We start from the raw sequence: 24573 nt of genomic DNA on the forward strand, positions 1-24573 counted from the left end.
TCGCGCCTTCTCACCACCGCTGATCGTCCCCGCAATGTGGCCTTAGGCAGTGAGCCTCTCGGTCTCCTCCTCGATCTGCAGGCTCGGGCAATGGCTCGAATCCACGACTGGCCATGTCCACCCGATGCACGTCGCCATAGATCGAAGGCGCCCACTTTTCCAGGAAGTAGTACAGCTCATCCGCTCTGTAAGAAATATGGCAGAGCCAAGAACTACATGAGAAGGATGCAGCTCCTCTGCTAGCTAGGTCACTTAAACTCCACAACAGCAAGTGAAGGTAGCACAGTCCCAATGCAGTAAGACCCTTTAACGTGACACATTCTGCCAGAAGTTAGTTGGGTTGTTCGGAAGCAGTTACTGGGTCAGCATAAAGAAAATCATTTTCCATGCAAAAATATATAAATTCTGTATAGTAAAACCATATAAAACCTATAATCCAGATGAAGTATACCTCATCATCATCATCAGCCTGACTATGCCACTGCAGAGTAAAGGCCCCATCTTCCGCCAATCAACCCGGTCCTTGCTTGCAGTGGCCATGTTATACCCGCAAGCTTCTTCTTCTCATCTGCGCACTTAACATTCTGTCTCCTCCTCGCGCCTTTGCTTTTCTCTTGAATCCAGTCTGTTACTCTGAATTACCAGCGGTTACCTTGCCTGCGCGCTACATGCCCAGCCCATGTCCATTTCTTCTTCTTGGTTTCAACTAAGATGACCTTAACACCCGTGTTAACAGTCGTGTTTTCATGTTACCACCTGTCATTCACATTGTCACACAGTCACATCACTCAGTATTTGGTATATATCAAGCTAGCGAAATGGCCGCGAGCGTACCATGAGCGTAAGCATCAGTCGTGCCATACATGGCATGCAAGTCACGATTTTCATGTTACCACTCTTCATATGTTCGCCATTACAGTCCTCATCATGCACTACCAATTTAGGTTATATTATCAAGCCAGCCAACCGGCCACAAGTGGCATCATGAGCTTGGCCTGTAAATCATGCCGTACATGACATTGCGTGTCATTTTATGTTACCACCTGTTCATTTATGTTTGTCATGCAGTCATGTTCGACAATACCAATTTTTGTGTATCTATATCAAGCATACGAGAACCAGCCGCGAGCACACCATGAGCCGTTTGTAAGCCATGCCAGTACATGACATACGAGTCATGATTTCATGTTACCATCTGTCATTTATCTTCGTCATACAGAAATATCTCGTCATAGCAATTTTGGCGATATCCATTCAACTAAACAGTCACGAGTGCCAGAGACCATATCATGCAAATCATGTTGTACATGACATGTTTTGTCATGATTTGCATGTTAGGACCAGTCACTTATGTTCGTCATACACTACTGTCACGCCATACCAATTGTGGTATACATAAAGTGAAAGAAGCGGGTGCAAGAGCACCAAGACAGTGGCGTGTAAATCATGCGGTTCATGACTTGCATGTTGTGATTTTCATGTAGTGACCTGTCATTTTATATTCATCATACAGTCATGTTATGCCATACCAATTTTAGTATACATCCCATTAACGAAACGGCCAAGAGAGCACAGAGCCGTAGGTGGCTAGATCGATAGATAGATAGATTCGAAGCCGCAGAAGTTCGCTAAAAAATGCTTCGCATATGCCGATAACCGAGCACGTAAATGCCACGCAGTTCGCATTTTTTCGCGTTAGTACGCATGCGTGCACGTACCGGCAAGTGAAAACTGTCACTATTTCTTTCCTAATCAGACAGAGACAACAGTATCCTTCATTCGGGGCTGCAAAAACGCATGCAATGCGTAAAACAAGCCTAACTCCATGTGAAATCAACACTGTGCCGCTGCAGCTTCAGCCGTGCTGGACCAAATATGGAGGCAGGCTGGACGGTCGTGGTACTTTTCCCATTCCAGTGACTTTAGCGGGAACAGGTGACGTATGGTGATGTAGTATGCAATACACGGCCTCCAACTGCGAATACGTCCGTCGTGTGAATACAGCTTAAGGTTACACCTATCATTTTCCTTTCCATTACTCGCTGTGTCGTCCTCAATTTAACTTGAACCCTCCTTGTAAGCCCTCCAGGTTTCTGCCCTGTAGGTAAGTACGGGAAGATGCAGCTGTTACATACCTTCCTCTTGAAGGATAGTGGTAAACTAGTATCCCTCAATATAGTGTGATAGGTAGCGAGGCAGTGGAAGTTGTAGAGGAATACATCTACTTAGGACAGGTAGTGACCGCGGAGCGGAGTCATGAGACTGAAGTAACTAGAAGAATAAGAGTAGGGTGGAACACATCGGCAAGCATTCTCAAACATGAAGTACATGCTAGAAGATAATAAAATTTTTAAAATTGAAGTGTATTCTTAAAATTGTGTATTCAGGGTATTTAATTCAGTATTCAGAGTATATTCGGATAATAGATTTAATAAAATTCTGAAATTTGTGAAGTCCATACTTTGTGTGAAGCCTACGCTTACTTACTCTACTATGTTGCCTGAATGGCTAATGTTTACTATCTGCTCTATTAACACAATATTAAGATAATGCATGTGTGCTACTATGCCCATGCTTTTAAATGCTTTCATATACTATCACAGCTCCCCTTGGAAAAATGTGTCACAAAGTCTTTTAAACACAGGAGACATTGTGTGGAAGAGTACAGCAGACAAAAGTTGGTGGACACTTGGGCTTCGCCTATAAGAGTGGAACGTGGTAGTGTTATTGAGCCCTATTTTCAAGCCTTCTCATTTATTTACCAAGCTTCACTTTTCAGTGGACACCTCGACCATGCCATGAGGGAAGGAACATCTGTGAGCGTGACATTGGCTGTTTTGAACCCTTAGGGTGCCTACTACAAATGCAGTTGCAAAGTACATACTCACTATGCAATAATTCACCATTCTGCAAAGTAGCGAAGCAGCCGCTACACGTCTGTAGAACAATACACACACCTACCCAGCTGCACACTTTGTCAATGCTGTAGCTGATGATAATTATGAACATACTGAAAATTGGCAGCGCAAACTAACGGGACACAGAAGGGGAACACAAACAACTGCGCTTGTTTGTGTTCCCCTTCTGTGTCCCGTTAGTTTGCGCTGCCAATTTTCAGTATGAACCTATACCAACTAGCCCGCTTTTCAACACTTCTGCGATAATTATGAATTATGGCTGAGCTCTTTGTAATGGGTGGGCAGCTTTAAAACCACCCACTCATTACATGGTGTGACAGCTAGTGGGATTCTACGCTTCTGCCCCACAATATTACATCTGCTAATGTGACTCTTTGCCTGACACCGCAGCACCCATCACCATGCGCCCCACACTGATATGGTGACATGCACCCCTCACTGCCCCGTTAAACCACAACAGGTCGGACACCCACAAGACCACTCGTTTCTCTTCCTAGGTTCACTCTTCATGCTGCCAAAGACTGGAATGACCTTCCCAATGACACTGTCACCATCACCTATCTCTCTTCCTTTTGACATGTACTAGGTCACTTTAGACATAACTGATGATGTGTATAAACATGATCAATCTAAATAAAGGACACACCTTAGGTGATGCCCCCTTTGCAAGTTTTGATTGACAACAAACCAAGGTGCACTGAAGTGCAATGTAATATACAAGGCAGCATTCTAATCACCACATTGCATCAGTCCACAGCCATTCTCTGCAGAAGTGCTCTATGTTCAAAATACACGCTTAAAAAACTATCAAAGATGAAAACATCACAAACCGATTCCGTGGGATCCCAAACCAGTACTGGGGCCGTATACGCCGCTTGGAGGAGGTGGTGGCGGAGCACTGGACTTTCTTGTGCAGGGGTCTTCCCATGCGCAGGCACAAGTAGAGCAGTGTGGCCTCTGATGACTGTGCTAGCCGAGGAACCAGTTCTGCAATGGTCCGCAACACGAAGAAAAGATAGAAAGGAGCACTAGTAAACGTTTTCATATTCATAAGCAAAAAAGGAATGCATACCTCCAGTATATCATTAAACTACTTATTATTTTATTCTAAGCCACTGCAACAACATTTTTCAGAACTATTGAATAGGTAGCGCACACTGTATTGTTTTGCTTTAGCCCGCACAAAGGTATGCTTGTACTTAATATGAATGTCTGTTATGCTACTTTAGTCATTGTATATGGTGTGGTTATATTTTCTGCAAAATGTTTAGAGAGAATCCCAAAACAACGCTCAACTTAGGGACTGTCGTAAGTGCACTTTTGTTTTACAACCTTACGAACTTCACCAAAAAAAATACCGACAGTACTGACTTAGTTATGAACGATGTGGCAATCTAATTAAAAACAGGCCTGCTACAAATGTCTTATTCATACAGGTGGACATGCCACCCTGATTGAAAGTATTTCACAAGTGAAAATCCTTTTCACATTAACAATGTTGAACATGTGCAAAAAAGCTGCAAATACAAGAAGGTTGTTAAGGCATGTTAGCAACGGTATGTATGAATGGCGAACTTACATTCCAGCAGGCATGCCTTCCAAATTTTGGGTACGGTAAGTTTCACACTTCCCCGAATCCCTGAACTTTTAGCATGTCAAATGGCATTCTTAATAAAGGAGCCCCTGTATCACCATTGAGAAAAGTGCTAATTTTCTTCTGAGAAGGAACATTCACAAGATTTCAGCTTTGATTAAAGATAGAAGAGAAGACAGCTTTCTGATAGCAAATGTAGCCGGTTAGTACAACAGGCATGACAGTGAAGGAAGCCATCCTAAGAAAAGTAGGAAAGTTAAAGTACACAAATATATTCTGCTTTGAAATACAAGTACATCTTGTTTTCAAGAGATTCAAGACAATGAATATCATCACAGCATGCTTTGTTCAAGCATGTCACACAACAACTGAGTTCACAGCCAACACAAAAACCATGCATAACATAAACAATGAAAGCCTACTGGTAGCACATTAGCATTGCACCATTGCAACAAAAAAGAGAGGAAAAAAGCTTGCATGTCTAAGAAAAAAAAAGGAAAAACTCTGAAGGACACCAACGCAAAGCATAAGTAGTATAGCATAAAAGGCTGTGACAGGGGTACAAAAACTCAGCTGCTGCATCCCACAACCAATGCGTCCAGAAGCTTGTGGCAAACCCATAAACCAGCAACTTGGATGTAAGGAAAAGGATGTTGCAAAATAAGACACCCAACACCCAAAAGCAGAATCCAAGCAAGGTTTTTCCAAGGGAAGTGCGTGATATGGTGTAGGGTTTTCAAGGGGGAAAAAAAAAGCCTCGCTGAAGCTCAATTTCAGTACTAACCGTTGTCGTCAAAAAAGAATCCCAGTTCTGTGCAGTCCGGCGTTGAGAGCAGGAACAAGTAAAGTGTTAAGTGTGACACGTGTTGTGAACATATTGCACACAGCACTTCTCAAGATGCTTTCCCAGTAACAACACAGCCTGACACAGCTGCAGTAGCGTGCAAAATTGAAATGGGAAAGTGTGTGTGATTAAACTAAACATGATTAGAAGTCAACTGCTAGGTTCTGCTGTCGCAATGTACAGTGTGTACAGGGTGATGTATTTGTACAGGGTGACACACAAAGAATATGCAGCATGGGTGTAAGTTTAAGATGATTTAGTCTGATGCTGTTTGCCATAAATAATAAACAATATGTGCAGATTGGTAACACAAATGCAATTTAAAGCACATCCTTTTGACTTCCTAGTTCAAAAATTTCATAGAGAGAAAATGAAATATGGCCACACACATACCTGCCAACCTCACAGCATGAAAATTCGGGAGACTGCAGCGGAGGGGGGGAGTGTGTTTTTTTTTTTTTTTTTGCATAGCGGAAATTACTGAGACTGGAGACTGACAACAGAAAGGAATAAGGATGCTTGTTTTGAGCTGCTTGAACCAAACTTCTTTACCTGTGAAGGCACCAAGGCAGTTCACAGGCGCACGTGGTACAGAATCCATACTTGTCACCTTTCCGCGAAGTCACAAAACAGACGGAAACCCAGCTGTGTATGAGTTCAGAAACACTTGCAAGTACTTTTATTTTGACGCCGTCATCGACCTTCTAACTGAACTCTGGAAACACGCAACCCCCACGGCAGGCGGCGTAGCGTACAAAATGAGGGGGCCAAGATGGAGACGCGAAAGTTCTGGTTAGGCTTAACGGAAACGATTGCCGCAAATGAACTGAACGTTGGCCGGAGCGGCAAGATTGCGATACGCGGCGCTGTTTCTCCCAAGCACGCCGATATCGAGAGTGCAAAGCACAGTGGGGGCCGCTTACTTATCGCCGGTCTGCCGGCCACCCCTCCTTTGGAAAATAGAATGTGCTCGACAGTCTCGTTATCGGAGCGCTCGTGCAGCGCCGCGGCTCCGGCCGCCGTGCACTTTTGGCGATCTTTTTCTGTTGAGACTGTACCTTTTCCCTCGCCTTCTTTCGGTACGGTGGCGAGCGCTTCTCACGGCCAGCCGGGACCCCTTCGCCCAGATGCGCAGTGCCTAGAATGTACTCAGCGGTACTCTACGATAAGGTTACAATGTAATAGAAGTGTGGTGGCGAGTGCTCTTCCGCAGCAGCGCCACAGCAGAAAAGGCTGACGTACGCGCATGATTTAAAAAAAAAGAGAGAAAAAAAAAACCGCCTCTGCTGTGGTGGCCACTTTTCAAGAGATTCGAGATGACATTCGTACAATCGGGAGATTAGGTCCAAATTCAGGAGTCTCCCGGACAATTCGGGAGAGTTGGCAGGTATGCACAAAGGACATAAGCACAGCCATATCTGTGGCAATAAAATATACTAGTGGATGTGTGTTGATAAGCCCATTCACAGTTTCACCCTAGACAATCTACAGAATAACCTCAAACATTTCAATGTAACTACAACTTTCTTCACAAGGGGTTCCGTTAGCAAGCTGCAGTAGTCTTTCTGGCCTGTGACGCTGACAGTGGATCTTTAACAGGATGTCCCTACATAGGCCCTCCATGCGTGTAGGAGGCAAATCACCAAAAGGGTGGTTTGTTACATGCACCACAACTTAACGTAAAGCCACCTCCGTGGGTTCCTCTCAGTCTCAAGGACAGCGCTCAGTCTCAAGGATAGTGGAAGTGGTTCTCATGGAACCTATAGGAGCAGTTCTACCTTGATTCATGCCATATCCAAGCAGCTGCCCTATACTACCACTACAGTTTCCCGAAGCCAATCCTTTTGAAGTTGGAATAACTATGAAACGTTGAGTTACAGATTATAAAACATTTTGGCTGGCGACTACGGGTAGTTGGCCTAACATCAAGCGCCACCCGATCAGAACAATTCCAATCAAAATGATCCCCTTCAAGCCTCGTAAACATGTGTGTACAAATTTACATTATAAAGCTTGTGCGTGTATTGTAACAATTCTGCGTGAAAGGCCTTTTTTCAAAACCAAGAAGGAAAGAAAAACTGCAAGAGGACATTATAAGCTTAACTATTTATTTGCGAAGTTATTGCAAAAAAGAAGACAAAGAACTGGAGTTGGCTCTGTCTTGTGAGGGAACGGTCCACCAAACAAGCTTCGAAATAACAATTTCAACAATGTTTAATTTTTTTTATCACTGACAAACTCCAAGCAATAATGTCAAGCATATATGCACAAGTCTAATTTTAGACCTTAAACTTTTCCATATCACAGGAAATTACAAAAATTACGTCAGCCCTCATCATTAGCTGCATTGGTATTTTGATGGTATAAAAATGGTTAGTCATTTTAAAACGACTAAAACCTCTACGCAACAAAATTTTATATTGCCTTGTGAAAAAGGGAAGGAAATGTATAATATGATAGGAATATAATATCGACAAGCTCAGTCGTCATGAAGGTTACTTCAGGGGCCTTTAAACATAGTAAACGATTAATAACTGCGCAAATTTAGGAAAAGGACAACACGAAGGAAGACACACAAAAGCAGATAGAGCGCAATCGTTGTTTTTTTCTTTCATGTTGTCATTTTCCTAATTTCACACAGTTCACAATCATGTACTAGAATGCACAAACTTGCCCCTCAAGATGTTCTAATCAGCCTTTAAATCTTTCTGAACATGAGTGATGAGCTGCTGTGCATTTAAGGACACACCTATTAGAAGTTTACTATGCGCCACTTAGTTACTAGAGAACAATCAGATAGCCAAATCAGAATGGTTCATGCTGTTTTTAGCACTTGGCAAATACACAGCCCTAGGAATGAATGCATGTATGCGTACTTCATACACATGTAAACAAAGTGAAATGAAAGAAAATGTGAAGACACTCACTCTCAAATGCTGCAAACAGCTCTGGCTTTTCCTCAACCATGTTCTTGAGCCAGACATTGGCATTATCGGCTCGCGAAGAGGGCCTCTTTTCATCCGCTGCCGGCTGCTGCGCTGGCAACTGTGGTGGAGGTGTAGATGGCGGATCATCAGCACCACGCACAAAGTCAGCCAGCGATTTGGGTGACGACACAATCATCTTGGAGATGGAGTGCGTGTATGACGAGATTGACTCCATTGGATTTGAGAGTCGCTTGAGTACCCGCTCATGTGCAGACTCCTGGGACCTATCGGAAGAAATCCCACCTTCTGCCGAAGCCCACTCCCTCATGCGTAGAGTAATGCTCTCCGTCGAGGCAGCACTGCGTGGCTCTGGGGCTGGCACATCGCTTGACGAGTCTAGCTTCAGCGTCGGACTCAGCATGCGAGACCAGCGTGCTGGCTCAGGTAAGCTTTTCCCACCTGATGATGGTGGCGGCGGTGTGAATGCCTTTTCCCGGCGACTTCCGTTGTCTGGCTCCCTACGCAGTGTTGGTGGAGACTCTGACGCCTTGTCGATGGGCTTGAACAAGTACTCTTCAGCAGTCTTCTTCTCTTTCTTTTTGGCTGCTGCGCTCTCTTCCGTACCGAGAATCTTATTTTGCGGTGTTGCTGTATCTGTCAGCAACTTATCCTGAACGTTCGTCAGAGCTGTAATGTCCTTGGTCACAAGCTTGTCGCCAGCCCGGTCGTCTTTCACCACATGGACAGTTCCAGAAGACAGTTCGACTTCAAGCTGAGTACCACGAGGCACCATATTGTTAGACTCCCCGGTGCCCGTTTCAACAGCAGCAGCTTCCAGCTTCCCAGTTTTTTCGTGGGCCTGTGGAGCTGGTGCTGCGTCTACAGAGAGTGGTTTTGATGCACCTCTTCCAACATCAGGCTCTGCTTCACCGGATAAGGTACTCGTCGCTTCCAAACCAGAATTTTCTTTGGCTTGGACCATACACACTTCCTTTTGTGGCCCAGAATGCAGTGGCTTTTCCAACGTGAACTTGTCCTTGCTTTCCAATTTTGCTTTACTCTGTTCAGTGGACTCTACAACTGCTTCTGGCTTCTGCGTGCCACTTTTCAAATGTACATTTTGCTTGATGTCTTGTTCCAGCACTTGTTCCAGATTCTTTGACTTCACAACAGTGTCTGCGATGACCGTATCTTGGACCTCTTTTGGTGGCTTACACTCTGGCACAGACACATCTGACGATACCATTGTGGAAGCTTTGTTCTCAATCTCAGCTCCTGGCCCCGACATGTTAGTGCTGACTTGGCAAGAAGAGGCCGTGCCTTCCTCTGGCGTCTTGGGTGGTGAAGTGATGATTACTTTACCCTCGGTGCCTGCCATTTGACCAGGTGCAGGTTCTTCTAGAGTTTCCACAGTGTGGGAAAGCGCGGAGCAAGGCTTTTCAATGGCATCTTGCGTTGAAGGAACAGGCGGTACTTCTGTAGCACATTCTTGCGAAGGCTTGGCTAGCTCTGATGTATTCTGACTGGCACTAGCCTGGTCTTTAGGGGGTGGTTGGTAGTCTGCAGGCCGGTATGGTTCCTCCAGCTGAACACCGGAAGCAGGGTCCACCGTGTCACTGCACAGCCCCAAATAACAGTGTTTACGCCATCATGCCAACAAACACATGCACTATAAGCTATGGCTAATTTAGCAAATGTTCATTCCAGCCATGATAATCAAATCTGAGGGGAGTTGGGAGTTCCTCCCCCCTACATGCTCACTCAAATATGCGAGCTCAGCCTGAAAGTTCTGTTAGCTTGCTTGTTAGTCTCACTGTTTACCATGAGTCATTCATTATAATAAAGATCTGTTGTGCAGACTGCAAGAATACAAGCAGTGAGGAGTTAAGAATTGCAATGATGTAGCACTGACCGAAGGCGCATATGTGTAATGTCGTTGTAGAGGGCTGCGGCCACCACCATGTCCATGGGGGCGGTCACTTCGTAGCATTCGGAACCATGCTCCATGACGAGTGCGTCGGACACATTGGGTATGAACATCACATTGTTGGGAGTCACCAGAAGTGTTCCCATCACCACTCCCTGACCGTCTGTTATGTGTCGCGATGAAATCTTCAGGAACATGTCCATGTTCTCCTGCAAGGTCACAACAGGTACCAAAAAGAATGTCAGAAGCTGTGCAAAGAGGACTGCCATCACAAATAAAAGAAATGCTGCCATCACAAATAAAATGTCAATACAGCCTGAGCGACTGTCATGCTGTTTCCAACCCTAGTATTAAAGTTGACGTAGAAAGTTAAAGCACCAATCGAGAGCTTTTCTTGGGGACCCTTCAGATGAAAAGCAAAAATACAACACACAGCATCAATATGTACGAAGCCCTTTGGAACATGGGAACATACACGTATAGTGGCTAAACCTTAACCTATGTACAAAAGATCATTGGAGAAAGTGAACCTGCAATGTCAGTTATAGATATCAGCATGTAACAAATGTTGAATATAACAAAGATAATTTTATGCCATATGTGGCTCTCAACGTTCAACTGGAAAAAATTTTTTTGCACGTTTCATAACAAACAACTTGAACAGAGTGCTACACACATAGTTTGGCTTCAATAAAGAGACTGATAAATGGCCACAATGTGTCACAAGACACTGGTGGAATTGGAAAAACTGAATTGAATTATAGTGACAGAATGAGCATTCTTTTCAGAATCTGAATAGAATTTGTATTCTTATACTGCGTTAGAAAGTCGCAAAAACTGGCACATCGTATCGCCTTGTGACATCTTGTGAAAGCGTAAATGATTAGTTCGGATGGCTGTACGTAGTTTGCTGCTGTTTAGGCGCACCACAATTCATGCTTGAAATTACAGTCTATATCATTAGGCATCCCCACTTTATTCTATGCTTATTACGAAGTGAAAGGAGTTGATGCTGACAAGTGCTGCTAGTACCTTCCTGGCAACTTGTGGCCAATGTTAAGCTGTGGCGCACGCGCATGGAGTGCACGCATGCGCAGTGAACCAGAGCGCACCGACATGAACCACTGTCGTGCTCACCTACCACCACTGCTTACAGCACGTGTTGCATGTACTTAGTCAGCGCTGCAGATATAAAAATTAGGATTAAAAATTTTTCACTGTGTTTTCCACGTAACCACACCATGATCACACACCAACAGATAAGCTTTCTGTTGCACTAAAGAAAACAGGTGCCATAAAAATTGTTTGTCAGTCCCTTTAAGAATTATGAATTTGTATGATCAACACATATCACTTGCACGTATAAAAATAAAGGGCTAATGAAGCACACTGTTATGAAGAAAAATGTGGAATGGTTAGCAAAATTATTAGAATGTTTTAAAACTGTGAAACGTCTTACCACGAGCGACTACGCATGTGTCCATGGTCTAATTACTGCAGTGTTGGGCTTGCTCAAAACGATTTATCAAATACATTAGTGTATGTGCACCTTTCAAGGTCAGCCTCAAGGCCACGTAAAGAGTATAAACTGCAAACTGCACTTCAAAACTGGGGCACTTTGAACTTTCTATTATGCCAAGTAACATAGAAAGATCAGCTAATCAAATACAATATCACATGTACATAAAGGACACACAGCTTTAATGTTTTGAAGTACATTTTTCCTGACTGTATTTATAACTATGGTCTATGTAAACAAAACTGATTTTCAGCCCATATTGGCTTATGCAAGCCACGCAATATTTATGGACTACACAGTAGTGGAATGTACGATGCTTATTTTGAAGCAAATGCGCAGCGTAATTTGACTGAATGCGTTACATAACACAGCATGCCTTGTTCTCTGGCTCAGCTGATTCGATGTGCTCAGTGGAAGCGCCACCATGTCGCTGCTGTTCCATGAAGGCAACAGGAGAGTCAGGTGGCGACGCCGTGGCCTTTGGTGAACAGGGACGCTCACCAGGCAAAGGTGGTCCAGCCCCAGTGCCATGATGGCCCGCTGATGCCTGCAAGTGGACAGGCAAAAGCGAGGCCAAGTCTTTAAACCACAGGGATGATATACATCGAGCCTAAGTATATTACTAACACAGAGAAGCACCTAGGGAAATACTAAGCAACAATGAAAAGGTACCTTTTCATCCTCCAGTCTACCGTGCTCAAGCAACATCAGCCGCATCAGCAGCTTGAGATTCTTGTCCTTTAACCGGAATGTACAGTGTCTGCAAATAAAATGTGGCCACAGGTCCATTCAGCATGAAAGGTACGGAAGCACTTGAATGTACATAACATATAGCACAGACAAATTTATGATTCAGTCTACAGTGAAAGGGGGGGGGGGTGCAAAAAATTTGTGAGTCTATGAAAAATATATGCACAAATGTTATACATATATGCCATCTCACACGTGGAATTTTCATCTTAAGTAATATAGTCTGAATTTCATCACCGCATACCGAAAACCTATTTCTGCAGCGCATCATGACAATCATGTATTATCAACCAAACAAATAAACAATATATAAATAAAGAAAAATAAGATGGTATCTAATGAAAAGGTCAAAACATTTTATACACTGGTACATAACTATGAACCAAACAGTCTTGCGATATTCTATAATTTTTTTAATTTTTTTTTTCAAAGTAGGAGTGACTGGATTAACAAAACCTTTCCTGCTGTAGTAAAACTCGTTCTTGGCCTAGTGTGTTCGACATGCTTGCAAATAAAAGGTTGCGCGAAAACAAGACACGTTCACAAGCGAGGGCACAGGGACAAGCTTGTCCTTGTGCCTTCGCTTGTGAACATGTCTTAATTTTGCGCAACCTTTTCTTTTCAACCTGTCATGCTGTGTCTGTCCCTCTCATTACATGGGTTACTACGGCAACCGTAATCATCACTGCCAAGTGAACAGGCAGTGTTCCTGCTCTCCCCTTCTTCCTCGCCATAGCTCAAAAAGACATTGCATTACTCACGCTACAAACTGGCTTATGTAGAATGAAATTTCAAGCAATTAAGTGCACCCAGTGAATGCGTCGCAGTTCTGCTCAATCAAGCAAAAAAATCGTGACATATGCAATAATAATGATGATGATGATGATGATGATGATGATAATAATAATAATAATAATATCTGGGGTTTTACGTATCAAAACCACGCCATGATTATGAGGCACGCCGTAGAGGAGGGCTCCGGAGATTTCGACCATCTCGTGTTTTTAATGTGTACCAACATTGCAGAGTACACAGGCCTCTAGCAATTTCCCTCCATAATAATAATTGTTGGGGTTTACAGTCCTAAAACCATGATATGATTATGAGGGTCGCGTAGTGGAGGGCTCCAGAAATTTCGACCACCTGGGTTCTTTAAAGTGCACCTAAATCTCAGTACATGGGCCTTGAGCATTTTCGCCTCCATCGAAATGCGACCGCAGCTGGGATCGAACCCACGACCCTTGGGTCAGCAGCCGACCAATATAACCACCACACCACCGCAGCGGGACGTAACATATGTGTGCATACATATGCACTTCTGATGAACGCAGATTTACTAATGAAGAATCACTGGTATGCAAATGTTTCAATATTTGAATGCATAAGCTACGATATCCCAATGACAGTAATACCCACGTAGGGTCTCCATGCAACCGGATGCACACATAAAAGAATAACTTTGCCCACCACCACCACTTCAGTATGAACCAATGCCATTTCAGCAACGTGCACATCGAAGCAGGATGTGTAAACCACTATGATACCATGTAAAATTCAGCAAGCTGCATTAACATGAGTCTAATCAAAGACTGCCATGCTACAGGAACAATAATCTTGCAGACGAGAAAGGCAGAAAGAATTCCGTAGGAGGAAGCAAGCAGGCTTTCTTCACAGCCCATTTTTTTTTTTTTTTTTACACACTGGAAGCTCTTTATTACAATAACTTAGAGCAACTCAACACAGCACGATGAAAAAATGAGGACATACACAGCTCTGTCCTCTTCTGTCTATTCCCACGTTGCACTCTTGAAAATTTAACGTCGTCAACCAACAAGCTATAGATTTGACAATGATATTTTTGTCAAACAATGTTTGACTTAATATCTCTGATATTTTGTATTATTGAGCTTAAATTTAACAAAGCAAGTCTTCACTATTCTTCCACTGAAAAAGTGCTTGCTGCTTACCTGACCAGGAAATATGAGTCTGCTCGTTAGGCGGTTCATCGTCGTCAGCTCTCCTGGTGTACACTCAAACCTTGCAGCAATGCCAGCCACGTGTCAGAAGCCTTGACCTGCAGGAAAATGATCAGACGCAATGACGTGGCTTCCAGAACATGTAGCATTCGCATATTCCTTGATTGGAGGCAGTGGGACAAAATGTTAGCTGTAGAAGGAGGACACTTATAAGCAATCAAACGCTGTCGAGGCACCACCGTTTTCCCTGAATGAATTGACATTGTCAAGAATAGAAAACAAATTTGACATGCATAGTTTTGAAATTTAATAAGTAATCAGTCAATACATAGCAGTCAGTTGTCCAACCCCAGCAGCAAACAAGCACTCATCTAACAACAAAAATTAGGGACGCATGGGTTAGCAGATCTGATAACGTGTTTCATAAAGAGCACCAAGGATGAAAACTGCAAAATAGGGTAACAGCAGGATGGTGTACAAACTCTCAACAGAAATTGACTAACATTCGTTCCTTCTTTCATTTTTTGCGCTGTCAATATCTTGTGCAATGGAGGAATTTACTGAGAGAACACAAATATAAACTTTTCACACAGCACCATGTGGTGGACGAAATATGAATAAGTTCAAAAGCAAGAACAAAACACATGCAGGGATGCAGCTGACTGATCGCATACACTGCCCTTGAGGATTCAAATGATTCATTGCTAATACGTATGCAGTTTTACAAAGTTAAACTTCCTACACAAACATGTTTTCGATGTACCATTGCACCTGCCTCCACAGCTGTCTACTGATAGAAAAGTGCAGGCTGTCCTAAATAGCTCATGCGAAGAACCGTGACTAAAGCAGTGTGGCATAAGCGCACCACAGCTCAAGCGCCGTTACTGGCCTCATCATTATTCGTTGTCTTGCTTGCTTCCTGGATCACGCGTGGTGCAGTGAACCAGAACAAAACCAGAGCACACAGCTCCCTCGTGTGTCAGTCTTGCCACAACATCACGTACGCTGATGCAATGCATACATTATCATCGAGCCCACTATATGCCCAGGAAAAAAGTAGCAGCAGCACAACACTCATGCCCGCAGAGTGCACAATTGTTTTGCCTCAAACATGCCTCCTAGCATGGAAGGTGCTGCCACCACAGTCCCAAAAGCACAGCGTTCCCTGTAACACCATGACGAAATCGATGCTTACACTAACAACATACTAAGAAAGCGCATACAGGTCATCTTTGCAAGTGACGTGTGGTAGAGCACAACCATCTATAGTTAGGTACAACTTTAGAAGGCAGTGGCGTTTCCTCCTCAATGGCGAAAATATGAGCCTGCACCAATGGGCATATGCTCTAGAGCATTGTTTCTCAGCCATGAATTTTGGGGGCACTTGTGGACCGGTGGAATAGATGAGGGACCCCTTGCAGAGAGAGAAAGAAAGGAAAGGGAGGGGTTGTCACCACACAGCATGCCGCGTGAAGTACGTGGCTTTTATTTAAATAGATCTGGGTCCGTGGAACCCCATTTGAGAACCACTGCTCTAGACTGTTGTCGTTATAGCCAGACAGCCGTGACTCCACCATCCTGCTCAAAAGCAAGAATATTTTTTTAGTCACAGAGGCCAGTGGCCATGTCGCTCCACACCTATGATGTAGACGAACCAGCATATTCCAGAATTTGCCGAGAGAGGTGCGAGCAATTTCTAGCTGTCTTTGAAACGTAACTGCAGATTTCTTGACGCGTGTTGTGCTATAATATTTGGCTCACATGTTCACAGGAGCCCTCACTGCCTATTAGCAGCGTTTCATCCCCATGTTCGAAAGTGTTGCAGGGCCCCTTTAAAGGAGTACTGACATGAAAATTTAGTTTTTTTTTTTCGTCAAATGAAAGGCTAAGCCCTCAAGAGCCCAGTAAATGTACTGGCAAGCATGAATGCATAAAAACGTGTTCTTAAAAGCTAGTTTCAGTTCCTACTGTAACATGACATCATGACATGGTATGAGGTTCTTGTGAAGTGCTCGCGCAAGATGTCATGACGTTTCCATGGCCACACAGCTTGCAGGGACGCTTGACATAACGGACATTGATGTGCCAGCTCCACGCACGCTCACAATCCTCCAAAAATACAGCCAACTGCTCGAAAATATGTGAAATGAACTGTTTATCAGAACAGTTGTATTTTCCGAGGAAAATTTTGATGCTTTCGTAATTTGTTCCTGTTATTGTTGAGTATCCCTTCAAAGCACATATGGACAAAATCAATATGATCGACGGCCAGTCAACTATTCACACTGAATATGAGCAGTGTAAAACAAGGTCCTCAAAGTCAGGACAGAGAAAAAAACCGTTCAAATAGGTTCAACAAATAAAACGAGACAATGATCAAGAAAAACCACACAGGAAAAGTGCACAGGAAGGTATAATTTAGAGAAAAACTACTTGCAGCCGCCGATGAAATTTTAAACACCAGCTAAAACACAAACAAATCTCAAATCTAGGAAATATGAATCATTACCGCATTACAGAATCATCAAAATGCTGTTAAATTATCACGCTATCGGCGTCAAAGCTTGATGGTAAACAATTAGCATACCATAGTTGGAGACCCACTGGTGCAGACTTTTTGGGGAGAGTAACGCCGCCAGGCAGATACATGTCGTTCTCGCTTGTGCGGTACAAAATGGCAAGAAACGGCAAGTCGTAAAACATTTACCATGAAGCATTCTTAACTTTGAGGCAGAGAAAGGAAATCTGATGCAACATGGCACAAATTATCAGAAGTCTCAGACGTGCTTAACCCATATGTACCATTAAGCATACATCGCCTCCCAACAACGAGAACAGCCGGGATTAACACCGTGTCCATGTCTCCACCATCAGAATCCAAGAATTGATCGAACCAAAACGGCTGATACACCCAAGTACAGTTCACCTCTTGTGACATCACTAGAATGCAAAATCTGGGTTTGTGCAACCGAGTGATGATATTCGTAGAAATTCGCGCCGCAAGTTACACTATGACATAATGCGTTTTTTGGTGCTCGTCCTGTTGTTCTTGCTCTTTGTCCTTGCACGTAATCAGTGAAGCGAATTCCTTTGTATATGAATCATTATGCACCATATACATGACGTCAGTGACTTCAGCGCATGCGCACCAATTATGCACACTGACCACAACCGCTAGGCGAAAAGAGCACACTGCTACCAAATGAATGCCAGTCCAGCTAGGTGTAACACCACGTCACAACGAGTGTACGCCTCCATCAGAGCTACAAGTTTCTTTGACATATGCACACAGCGAACATTTTCGCATTGACATAGCTAAAAGTTATAGTCACAATAAGTTCAATGCTCGTCTAAATAAACATGTCAAAATGTGGAACAACAAAGAATCCGAAAACTAGTGACAGAGTGCGCACAAATGCATGATATATTTGGGTCCAAGAAACTTGCTATCAGCGAAACAAGGATGTATCGAATGCCTAAAGACGCAGTTGTTCAAAGCAACGATAACTTCCACTTTGGGCTGCGATAAACTGACAGCGAGAGTGGAAGACGCACTTGACCTGCGATACTTTTACGGCTTATCTGAAGAGTTCGCATACTTTTTTTTCCCTCTGTGTTGGCACCACAGTTGTGTATACGTGGCCAAGGACGACTCTGCTATGTATATTCACAGAACGCCACCAACTTTTCAGTGTTGGGAGGCAATGCAACAGAGATGCTTTCTGAATGAGTGCTGCGCTCTCCCGATTTTCGAGTGGCCGTGCCTGCCTGTGATAATGCAAGGATGATAAAACACTTGTGCCTCCTTGCGCGAACGAAAATGAACGTCGGCTGTCCTTTTAAGCTTCATTTCTGTATTTAACAAAAGGGGGCAAAATAATTGTTGGGGTTTAAACGTCCCAAAACCACGATTTGATTATGAGAGACGCCGTAGTGGAGGGCTCTGGAAATTTGCACCATCTGGTGTTCTTAACGTGCACCTAAATCTAAGCACACTAGCCTCAGGCATTTCGCCTCCCTTGAAGATGTGGCCGCTGCGGCCGGGACTCAAAAGGAGGCAAATTTTAACCAATATGACATATGCTTTAAGTGTAGTAAGTGACTACTGCGATGTCACATAGCCAATTAAAACAAGGGGTGTGACACAGTGTTGATCTTACCTCTTCACTGTGGGATTTACTTGCCTAAGTGCACTGCTGCATTGTGCAGTAGAAGAAAATGATAGAGAAATGTACATCACTATAATATTTACGTGGCAAAGATATGATGTGAACACAGAACAGTTTAGGGACGTAGAGCTCAGTAGCGTGTTACTGTGTCCATTTGTTGTTGTCTGGTCTTCGCACTGTTATTTCCGTCATGGAAAAAAAAAAGAAAGAAAGAAAAAAAAGTCACATTTTCGCCACAAAGGCAAAGCAATGAATGCGATAGCAACAAATTGGAATGTAATGTGAAGAACGGAAAGCAGTTTGAAATTTCCAGCTCGTCGCACACGAAAAGAACACAGGACGAGCGCGAACTATCAGTGCCACAACTCGACACTAAACGCACGCTGCTCAAAACATAAAGAGGGACGCACGATACGAACGCACAAGTATACACAGGACGAGCGCGAACTAGCAACTGTGGCAGTTGTTACTTATTTCTTTCTTGAACATCGCGCGCCTTTCGCAAACGCGGCCGCTGCAAGCGAGCGAAGTGACCTTCGTACGCTCTGTAACTTCAGCGCGGAAATTGCGGTGACAGCACAAGATATACAGCCCCCCCCCCCCTTTAAGATAAGCGCGCGCGCAGGCGGACCATGCCCTGTAGGGCAAAGTGCACCGGCGTGGCAGGTAGCGCGCGCGAGTCGCAACGAGCGGGGCGACGATGGTCTTTAAAGCGCGCCCCTCGCGCGCTTCGCGCATCTCCCTGGTGACCAAGAAAGTACGCTGAAGTAAATGGTGTATATAAATAGCTACCCGTTAGCATGCTGAAAGACGTACGCTTGTGGCCCATCCGTCTAACACGGCGCGCTTAGGAGCGAGAGGTCGCCCGTTCGATTCCGCGTTTCGGAATATATATATGCATAGGGGACATGACGGCGACGGCAAAAACCAGCCGAGAAGTGTCCATATAATTGATATCGCAATAATAAAAAACAGCTCACATGTGTATCTTATACCGCTAAAAACCGTGAAACCGTAAAACCGCTAAACCGCTAAATCTATGCGGGAATGGGTGCGCTTTCCTTGTCCCGGGTTTCTTATTTTTCTTTTCTGAGGCGATGTTTCATTCTTACAAAAGGTCCTCGCACAAGCAAGGCTTCGAACACAACCGATGCGCATCCCGTCGCTCCTATTATACGAGCCAGGGCGCGCGTGCTCCGCGTGCGTAACCGCCGTCCTTGAACTGGATACGCGCACGACGTTCACTGCACTTGCGAGGCACCCAAACAAGTCGTAGACACGGCGCGAATAGTAAGCGCCGACGACGACAGCGGTCGCGCGTCTCATTGAACAATGGACAATGGACAACGCCTCCTGCCGAGGCACAACACGTACGACATCGCCCTCTCGTCCCCGCCCTCCCTCACTTCCTGCAGCGGCAAGCCTCCTATGCAAGACGGAAAACATTCTTCCCGCAAGGCCGATGACGACGGGACGGGGGTGATGGATCGCAGCAGCTCGACCTGATCGAAGGACTTCGAACGTATTGTCCGCGGTACAATGTTGACTAAGGTCACGCTGCCACAGGCAAGCATTAGGCGAGTATGACACCAGTGTGGGTTCGAGAACACGCGAATGACACTTGACATATACTAATGTACAGGGGCGTAGCCAAGGCGGGGGGGGGGGGGGTTGGGGGGGTTCAACCCCCCCCCCCCCCGAAATTTTTCAGTTTTGCTTGCGTATATATACATGCACACATACAAACGCACGCACGAACATACATAATGTATGGTGAACCCCCCCGAAAAAAATTTCTGGCTACGCCCCTGTAATGTAGGAAGGGAATTCTTGAGGGCTCGCTTCTTTGTTTGACACAACTTTGTGCTGGTTTTATATCTACGCTTAACGGTAACTCTACGTAACTCTATATACAGTATAACTCCACGAGTTAATATATATGTTCTCCAAGGGGAACACATACAGTAACTTAAGTGTTTTGAAGCGCACTCTCCCGCCACGAGCACAGGTGTACACAGGGCTTAAAGTCCCCCTTTTCTCAAAGGGGGCCAAACTTTGCTGATCGCGAATATATCCTAGCAACTACGTGCGTAAACAGTGGCGGCGCCAGGCATTCTTTTTACTGAAGTGGGGAGGGGGTGAAGGGGAGGGGAGGCATGCCCCGCCCTGGAATCTCCCCTGGGCGTAATTAACCCTAACCGACTCGAAGCAAGCACCACGCGGTAGCGACTTCGGAACAAAGTGGCATTTCGCATGTATGCAATCGTCTTCAGGATACAACGCACCAGCTGACAATCGCCGCGTTTGTGTGCGGTCGAAATGACGACATCCTGCCACATTGTTGCGAATTCGCCACCTCCCTATCTTTGTAAATTATATAAATAATATATAAATTATAATCGTGTCGACATGACTAGCGAAGCCAGAGAGGGCCTGAAATCCCCCCCCCCGTATTTTCTTATGTTTGCATATTACACACACACACACACCACACACACACACACACCACACACACACACACACACACACACACACACACACACACACACACACACACACAGAGGCAAACATACAAACACGCACGAACATACATAAAGTACGGTCGTGCGTGGCCAGCACATGGGTACTGGAAAAATTATTCGCATTCTTGCCAGGAGCACGTTTATACCGGTCACTGGCCGTTAAGGCTGAATAACACCATACTATAACACAAAGAACAAAAAAAAAAAAGAAAGCAATGACTGGGGGCAGTGATGTGATTGACTGAAGCTGTTTTGGAGGCAGGTTTTTGGAGCAGCAAAAAGTGCGTTTTGGAGCAGGTAAAAGGGCTTTTGGAGCAGCCAAAAACGCGTTTGGGAGCAGGAAAAACAGCTTTTGGATCAGCTAAAAGCTCACTGGCCAAGGGGAAAAACGAACCGTGTCAGCAAAACAGTCAAATAAGGAGGAACTGTTTTGAAAATAAAAAGTTCTGTCCAATAATGGCTGTTTGCATAACACCATTGGTTCACCTAACAGCCCCGTAAGCGTAAACATTGGACAAGGGTGTCAATGCAGGCTGCCATTGGCGTTGCGGTCTTATAATGGCTTAGAGTGGCCAAACTGGCAATGCAGGTAGGGTTTCCCAACTACAGCAGAATCTCGGTGATACGAATATGAAGGGGGAACGACAATATTCATATCGCCCAAAATTTGGTATCATCAAAAAACTAGCATGACCTGTTTTCAAACCACGATATATGCACAAAACATTAACTTCTGTCAAAAGACTCACGTATGCCTTTCTGGGACAAACGTGAACGGACAAATAAGGGACGGCCGCAGCTGGCTGCCGCGAAAGCGCGCGTCAAAGCTTCGCATGAGGCCAACTGAAAACTAAGTGAAGTCCACTCAACCATAGTGCAAGCGAAGATCGACACGAAAGCCGAAAGGCTTCGTGCCAGGAGCGTAGGCAGAAATTTTTGTCTGAGGGGGAGGGGGTCGGCACCTCCTTGATTTGAAGTGGGGGCCGGCAGGCAGATGTGGTCAAGTGTCATTTAAGGCTCTGTATGCCATAGCAAAAAAAAAAAAAAAAAAAATTCGGCCGAGGGGGGGGGGGTGCGCCCCTCCTGCTACACCACTGCTTCGTGTCTTTTTCTACGATTATATAGCCTTTAATCTAGCCGCTGCGTTAGCCGCGTACCTTCGGAGCTCGTAGTCGCTATCGATGATCGCGTTGATAGCGACCGTGGTTTCGTGCGCGGCGGTTGCGGCAAACGGTAGTTCCGTTTTCAATCCGCCTGCGCTGGCTGCGCACGTGCCTTCAACACTACGTTCTGCGTCGCCTGTATCGCTATCTATAATCGCATCTGCCGCTGTTTTGTCCGCGGCGTTTGCAGGAAGCAGCGCCACTTGGACTGGGTGGGCGTTGGACGCACGTGCACTTTCGGAGTCCCGTCAGTTTCGTCGTCGCCATACATGATAGTGTCAAGAGCGACTGCGGTTTCGCCCACAGCGGTTATGGCAAACGATAACCAAAGTTCTGACAGTGTGCGCACTGGCCGCGCGCGTACTTCCGAAGCTAACAGCATTCCGCTCTCGGCCGTCGCTCGACGGATTCGGTACCAAAGTTCGTATCACCCGCCGCGACGCGGAAAAGAGGTTCGGAACATCCAAATTTCGGCCCATTCGACACAGTGGAATTCGGCTGGGAAATTTCACGAATTCGTATCAGCCGGTTACGTTTACATCAACGCCTCCTCAATTGGTTTACTTGGGTTCTCAAAGAGCCTGGATCGATTGGGTTGCAATTTTTGTCATCTCCAAATACGTCTGATATGCAGGTCTTTGGAGTTTTCAGTAACCTCTGAATTCCGATGCGTCTTCGTGGCCTCAATGTGCCTCTTGTATATATAGCATGTCGCTTATTAATCGCGGCAAAACCATGCTGTTATTTCTGCTGTGTAGCTACCCCTAACCGTGGTCACCCGTAACCGTCGTATAACACTCGTTCGAGTAGCGGAACTTAAAAAGGGTGCAAAAATAAGACAGGCGTGGACGTCGCTGTACTAACAACTGAAATTTTACTTCTATGTTGCTGGCGGTGCGGTCACACCAGCTCGCGGCGAGCCGCTCCTTCCAAGGTGCATTTTTGGGGGGTCACGCCAATTTGCAGCAGTCTGGAGAGGGTTATGTCGGTTATGGTTATGTCCCCAAAAAGCGCCGGGCAGCGTGCCGAGAAAAATGATGCACGAACACATTCCTCTCGCGGCACGAAAATTTTGCCGCGCGGCAGCTTTGGAGTGTCGCGTTTTGCCGCCGCCGGCGCGCTGCGCCCGTTTTTCCTAGAGTTACTGTATATACCTAAAGGTAGCATATAATAATATCTGGGGTTTAACGTCCCAAAACCACGATATGATTATGAGAGACGCCGTAGTGGAGGGCTCCGGTAATTTCGACCACCTGGGGTTCTTTAACGTGCACCTAAATCTAAGTACACGGGCCTCAGACATTTTCGCCTCCATCGAAAATGCAGCCGCCGCGGCCGGGATAAAAGGTAGCATATACAGTAACTCTAGTTTTTCCGCTAGTGTGCTTATAGTTTGGCGCAGTTTTGGCGCAAAACAGCGGAGATGTAGCAGGATGTAGCAGCTTTCACGTCTTGGCGCAATTGGCGCAGCTATCACATCACTGCTGGGGGACTCTGAGATCACTCCCGTCCCTTCCCGCCCTTTCCATGTGACTTCTGTCATCATGCCCTAGATACAGGGCAAAGAGAGAGCCCATGTTCGAGGCCAGTTCGAGGCGTCCCATCCGAAAATAGTCACGACGCGCGCGCCACCTAAGCAAGCCGCGCGCGACCCAAAATCGGAAGAAATCAATGAAGCCAATTCAGCAAGCCGCGCGGGCAAAATCGCCATATACTCGCTAAACCGAAGCGCTACGAGGGGAAGCCACAATACACGTTGCGCTGCATAAACGACCTCGCATGTAAAAGTTAACCCCGCAGCCACGTGCCCGATTTCTATCGACCGTCGACTTACATAATCATCATTTTCTGATGCTTGCCTCGCCTTCCCCGAGTCCGCCTTCAAAGAAAAGGCGTGCAAGTTTATATCGCAGACACGATGTAAGAATAAGATCGCAGATCACGCTACCTTGCCGCGCAGCTGGAGTTTCCGTTACAAACTTAGCTCAACATCTTGTACTTGTGGCGCATAGGCGTGCGCAGGGTTTATTATTAAGGTGGCCAAGTATAACCAGGCGAGTAAACAGGCGAGTAAACAATAGTAGCCCCAATCGTTTAGCACATAATTTACATAAACAAGATAAAAAAAAACGCAGCGTGAAACGAAAATAGCCTCGTCGTTCTATTGTTTTCCGCTCCGTGTTGTTTTTTTTATTATCATTATATAAAACGTCAAATGCAGGCCGTCTCTTAAGGGGTATTCAGACGGAGGAGAAATGCTCGGG

The 24573-nt window shown here is 45.2% G+C and overlaps 1 protein-coding gene across 1 annotated transcript; it reads right to left on the minus strand.

Moving 5' to 3' along the window:
• Positions 1–10: 10 nt before the first annotated feature.
• LOC119384182 (oxidation resistance protein 1) lies at positions 11–14552 on the minus strand. Its single transcript, XM_037652456.2, has 8 exons — positions 14447–14552; positions 12402–12489; positions 12106–12276; positions 10196–10419; positions 8284–9899; positions 5297–5323; positions 3749–3905; positions 11–185 (listed from the first exon to the last, which is right to left on the minus strand). The coding sequence occupies exons 2-8, from the start codon at positions 12444–12446 to the stop codon at positions 11–13; spliced, it is 2415 nt and encodes an 804-aa protein (XP_037508384.1). The 5' UTR covers positions 12447–12489; positions 14447–14552.
• Between the last annotated feature and the right edge of the window lie 10021 nt (positions 14553–24573).

This window comes from Rhipicephalus sanguineus, chromosome 2, assembly GCF_013339695.2.
Source record: "Rhipicephalus sanguineus isolate Rsan-2018 chromosome 2, BIME_Rsan_1.4, whole genome shotgun sequence".
Taxonomy (NCBI): domain Eukaryota; kingdom Metazoa; phylum Arthropoda; class Arachnida; order Ixodida; family Ixodidae; genus Rhipicephalus; species Rhipicephalus sanguineus.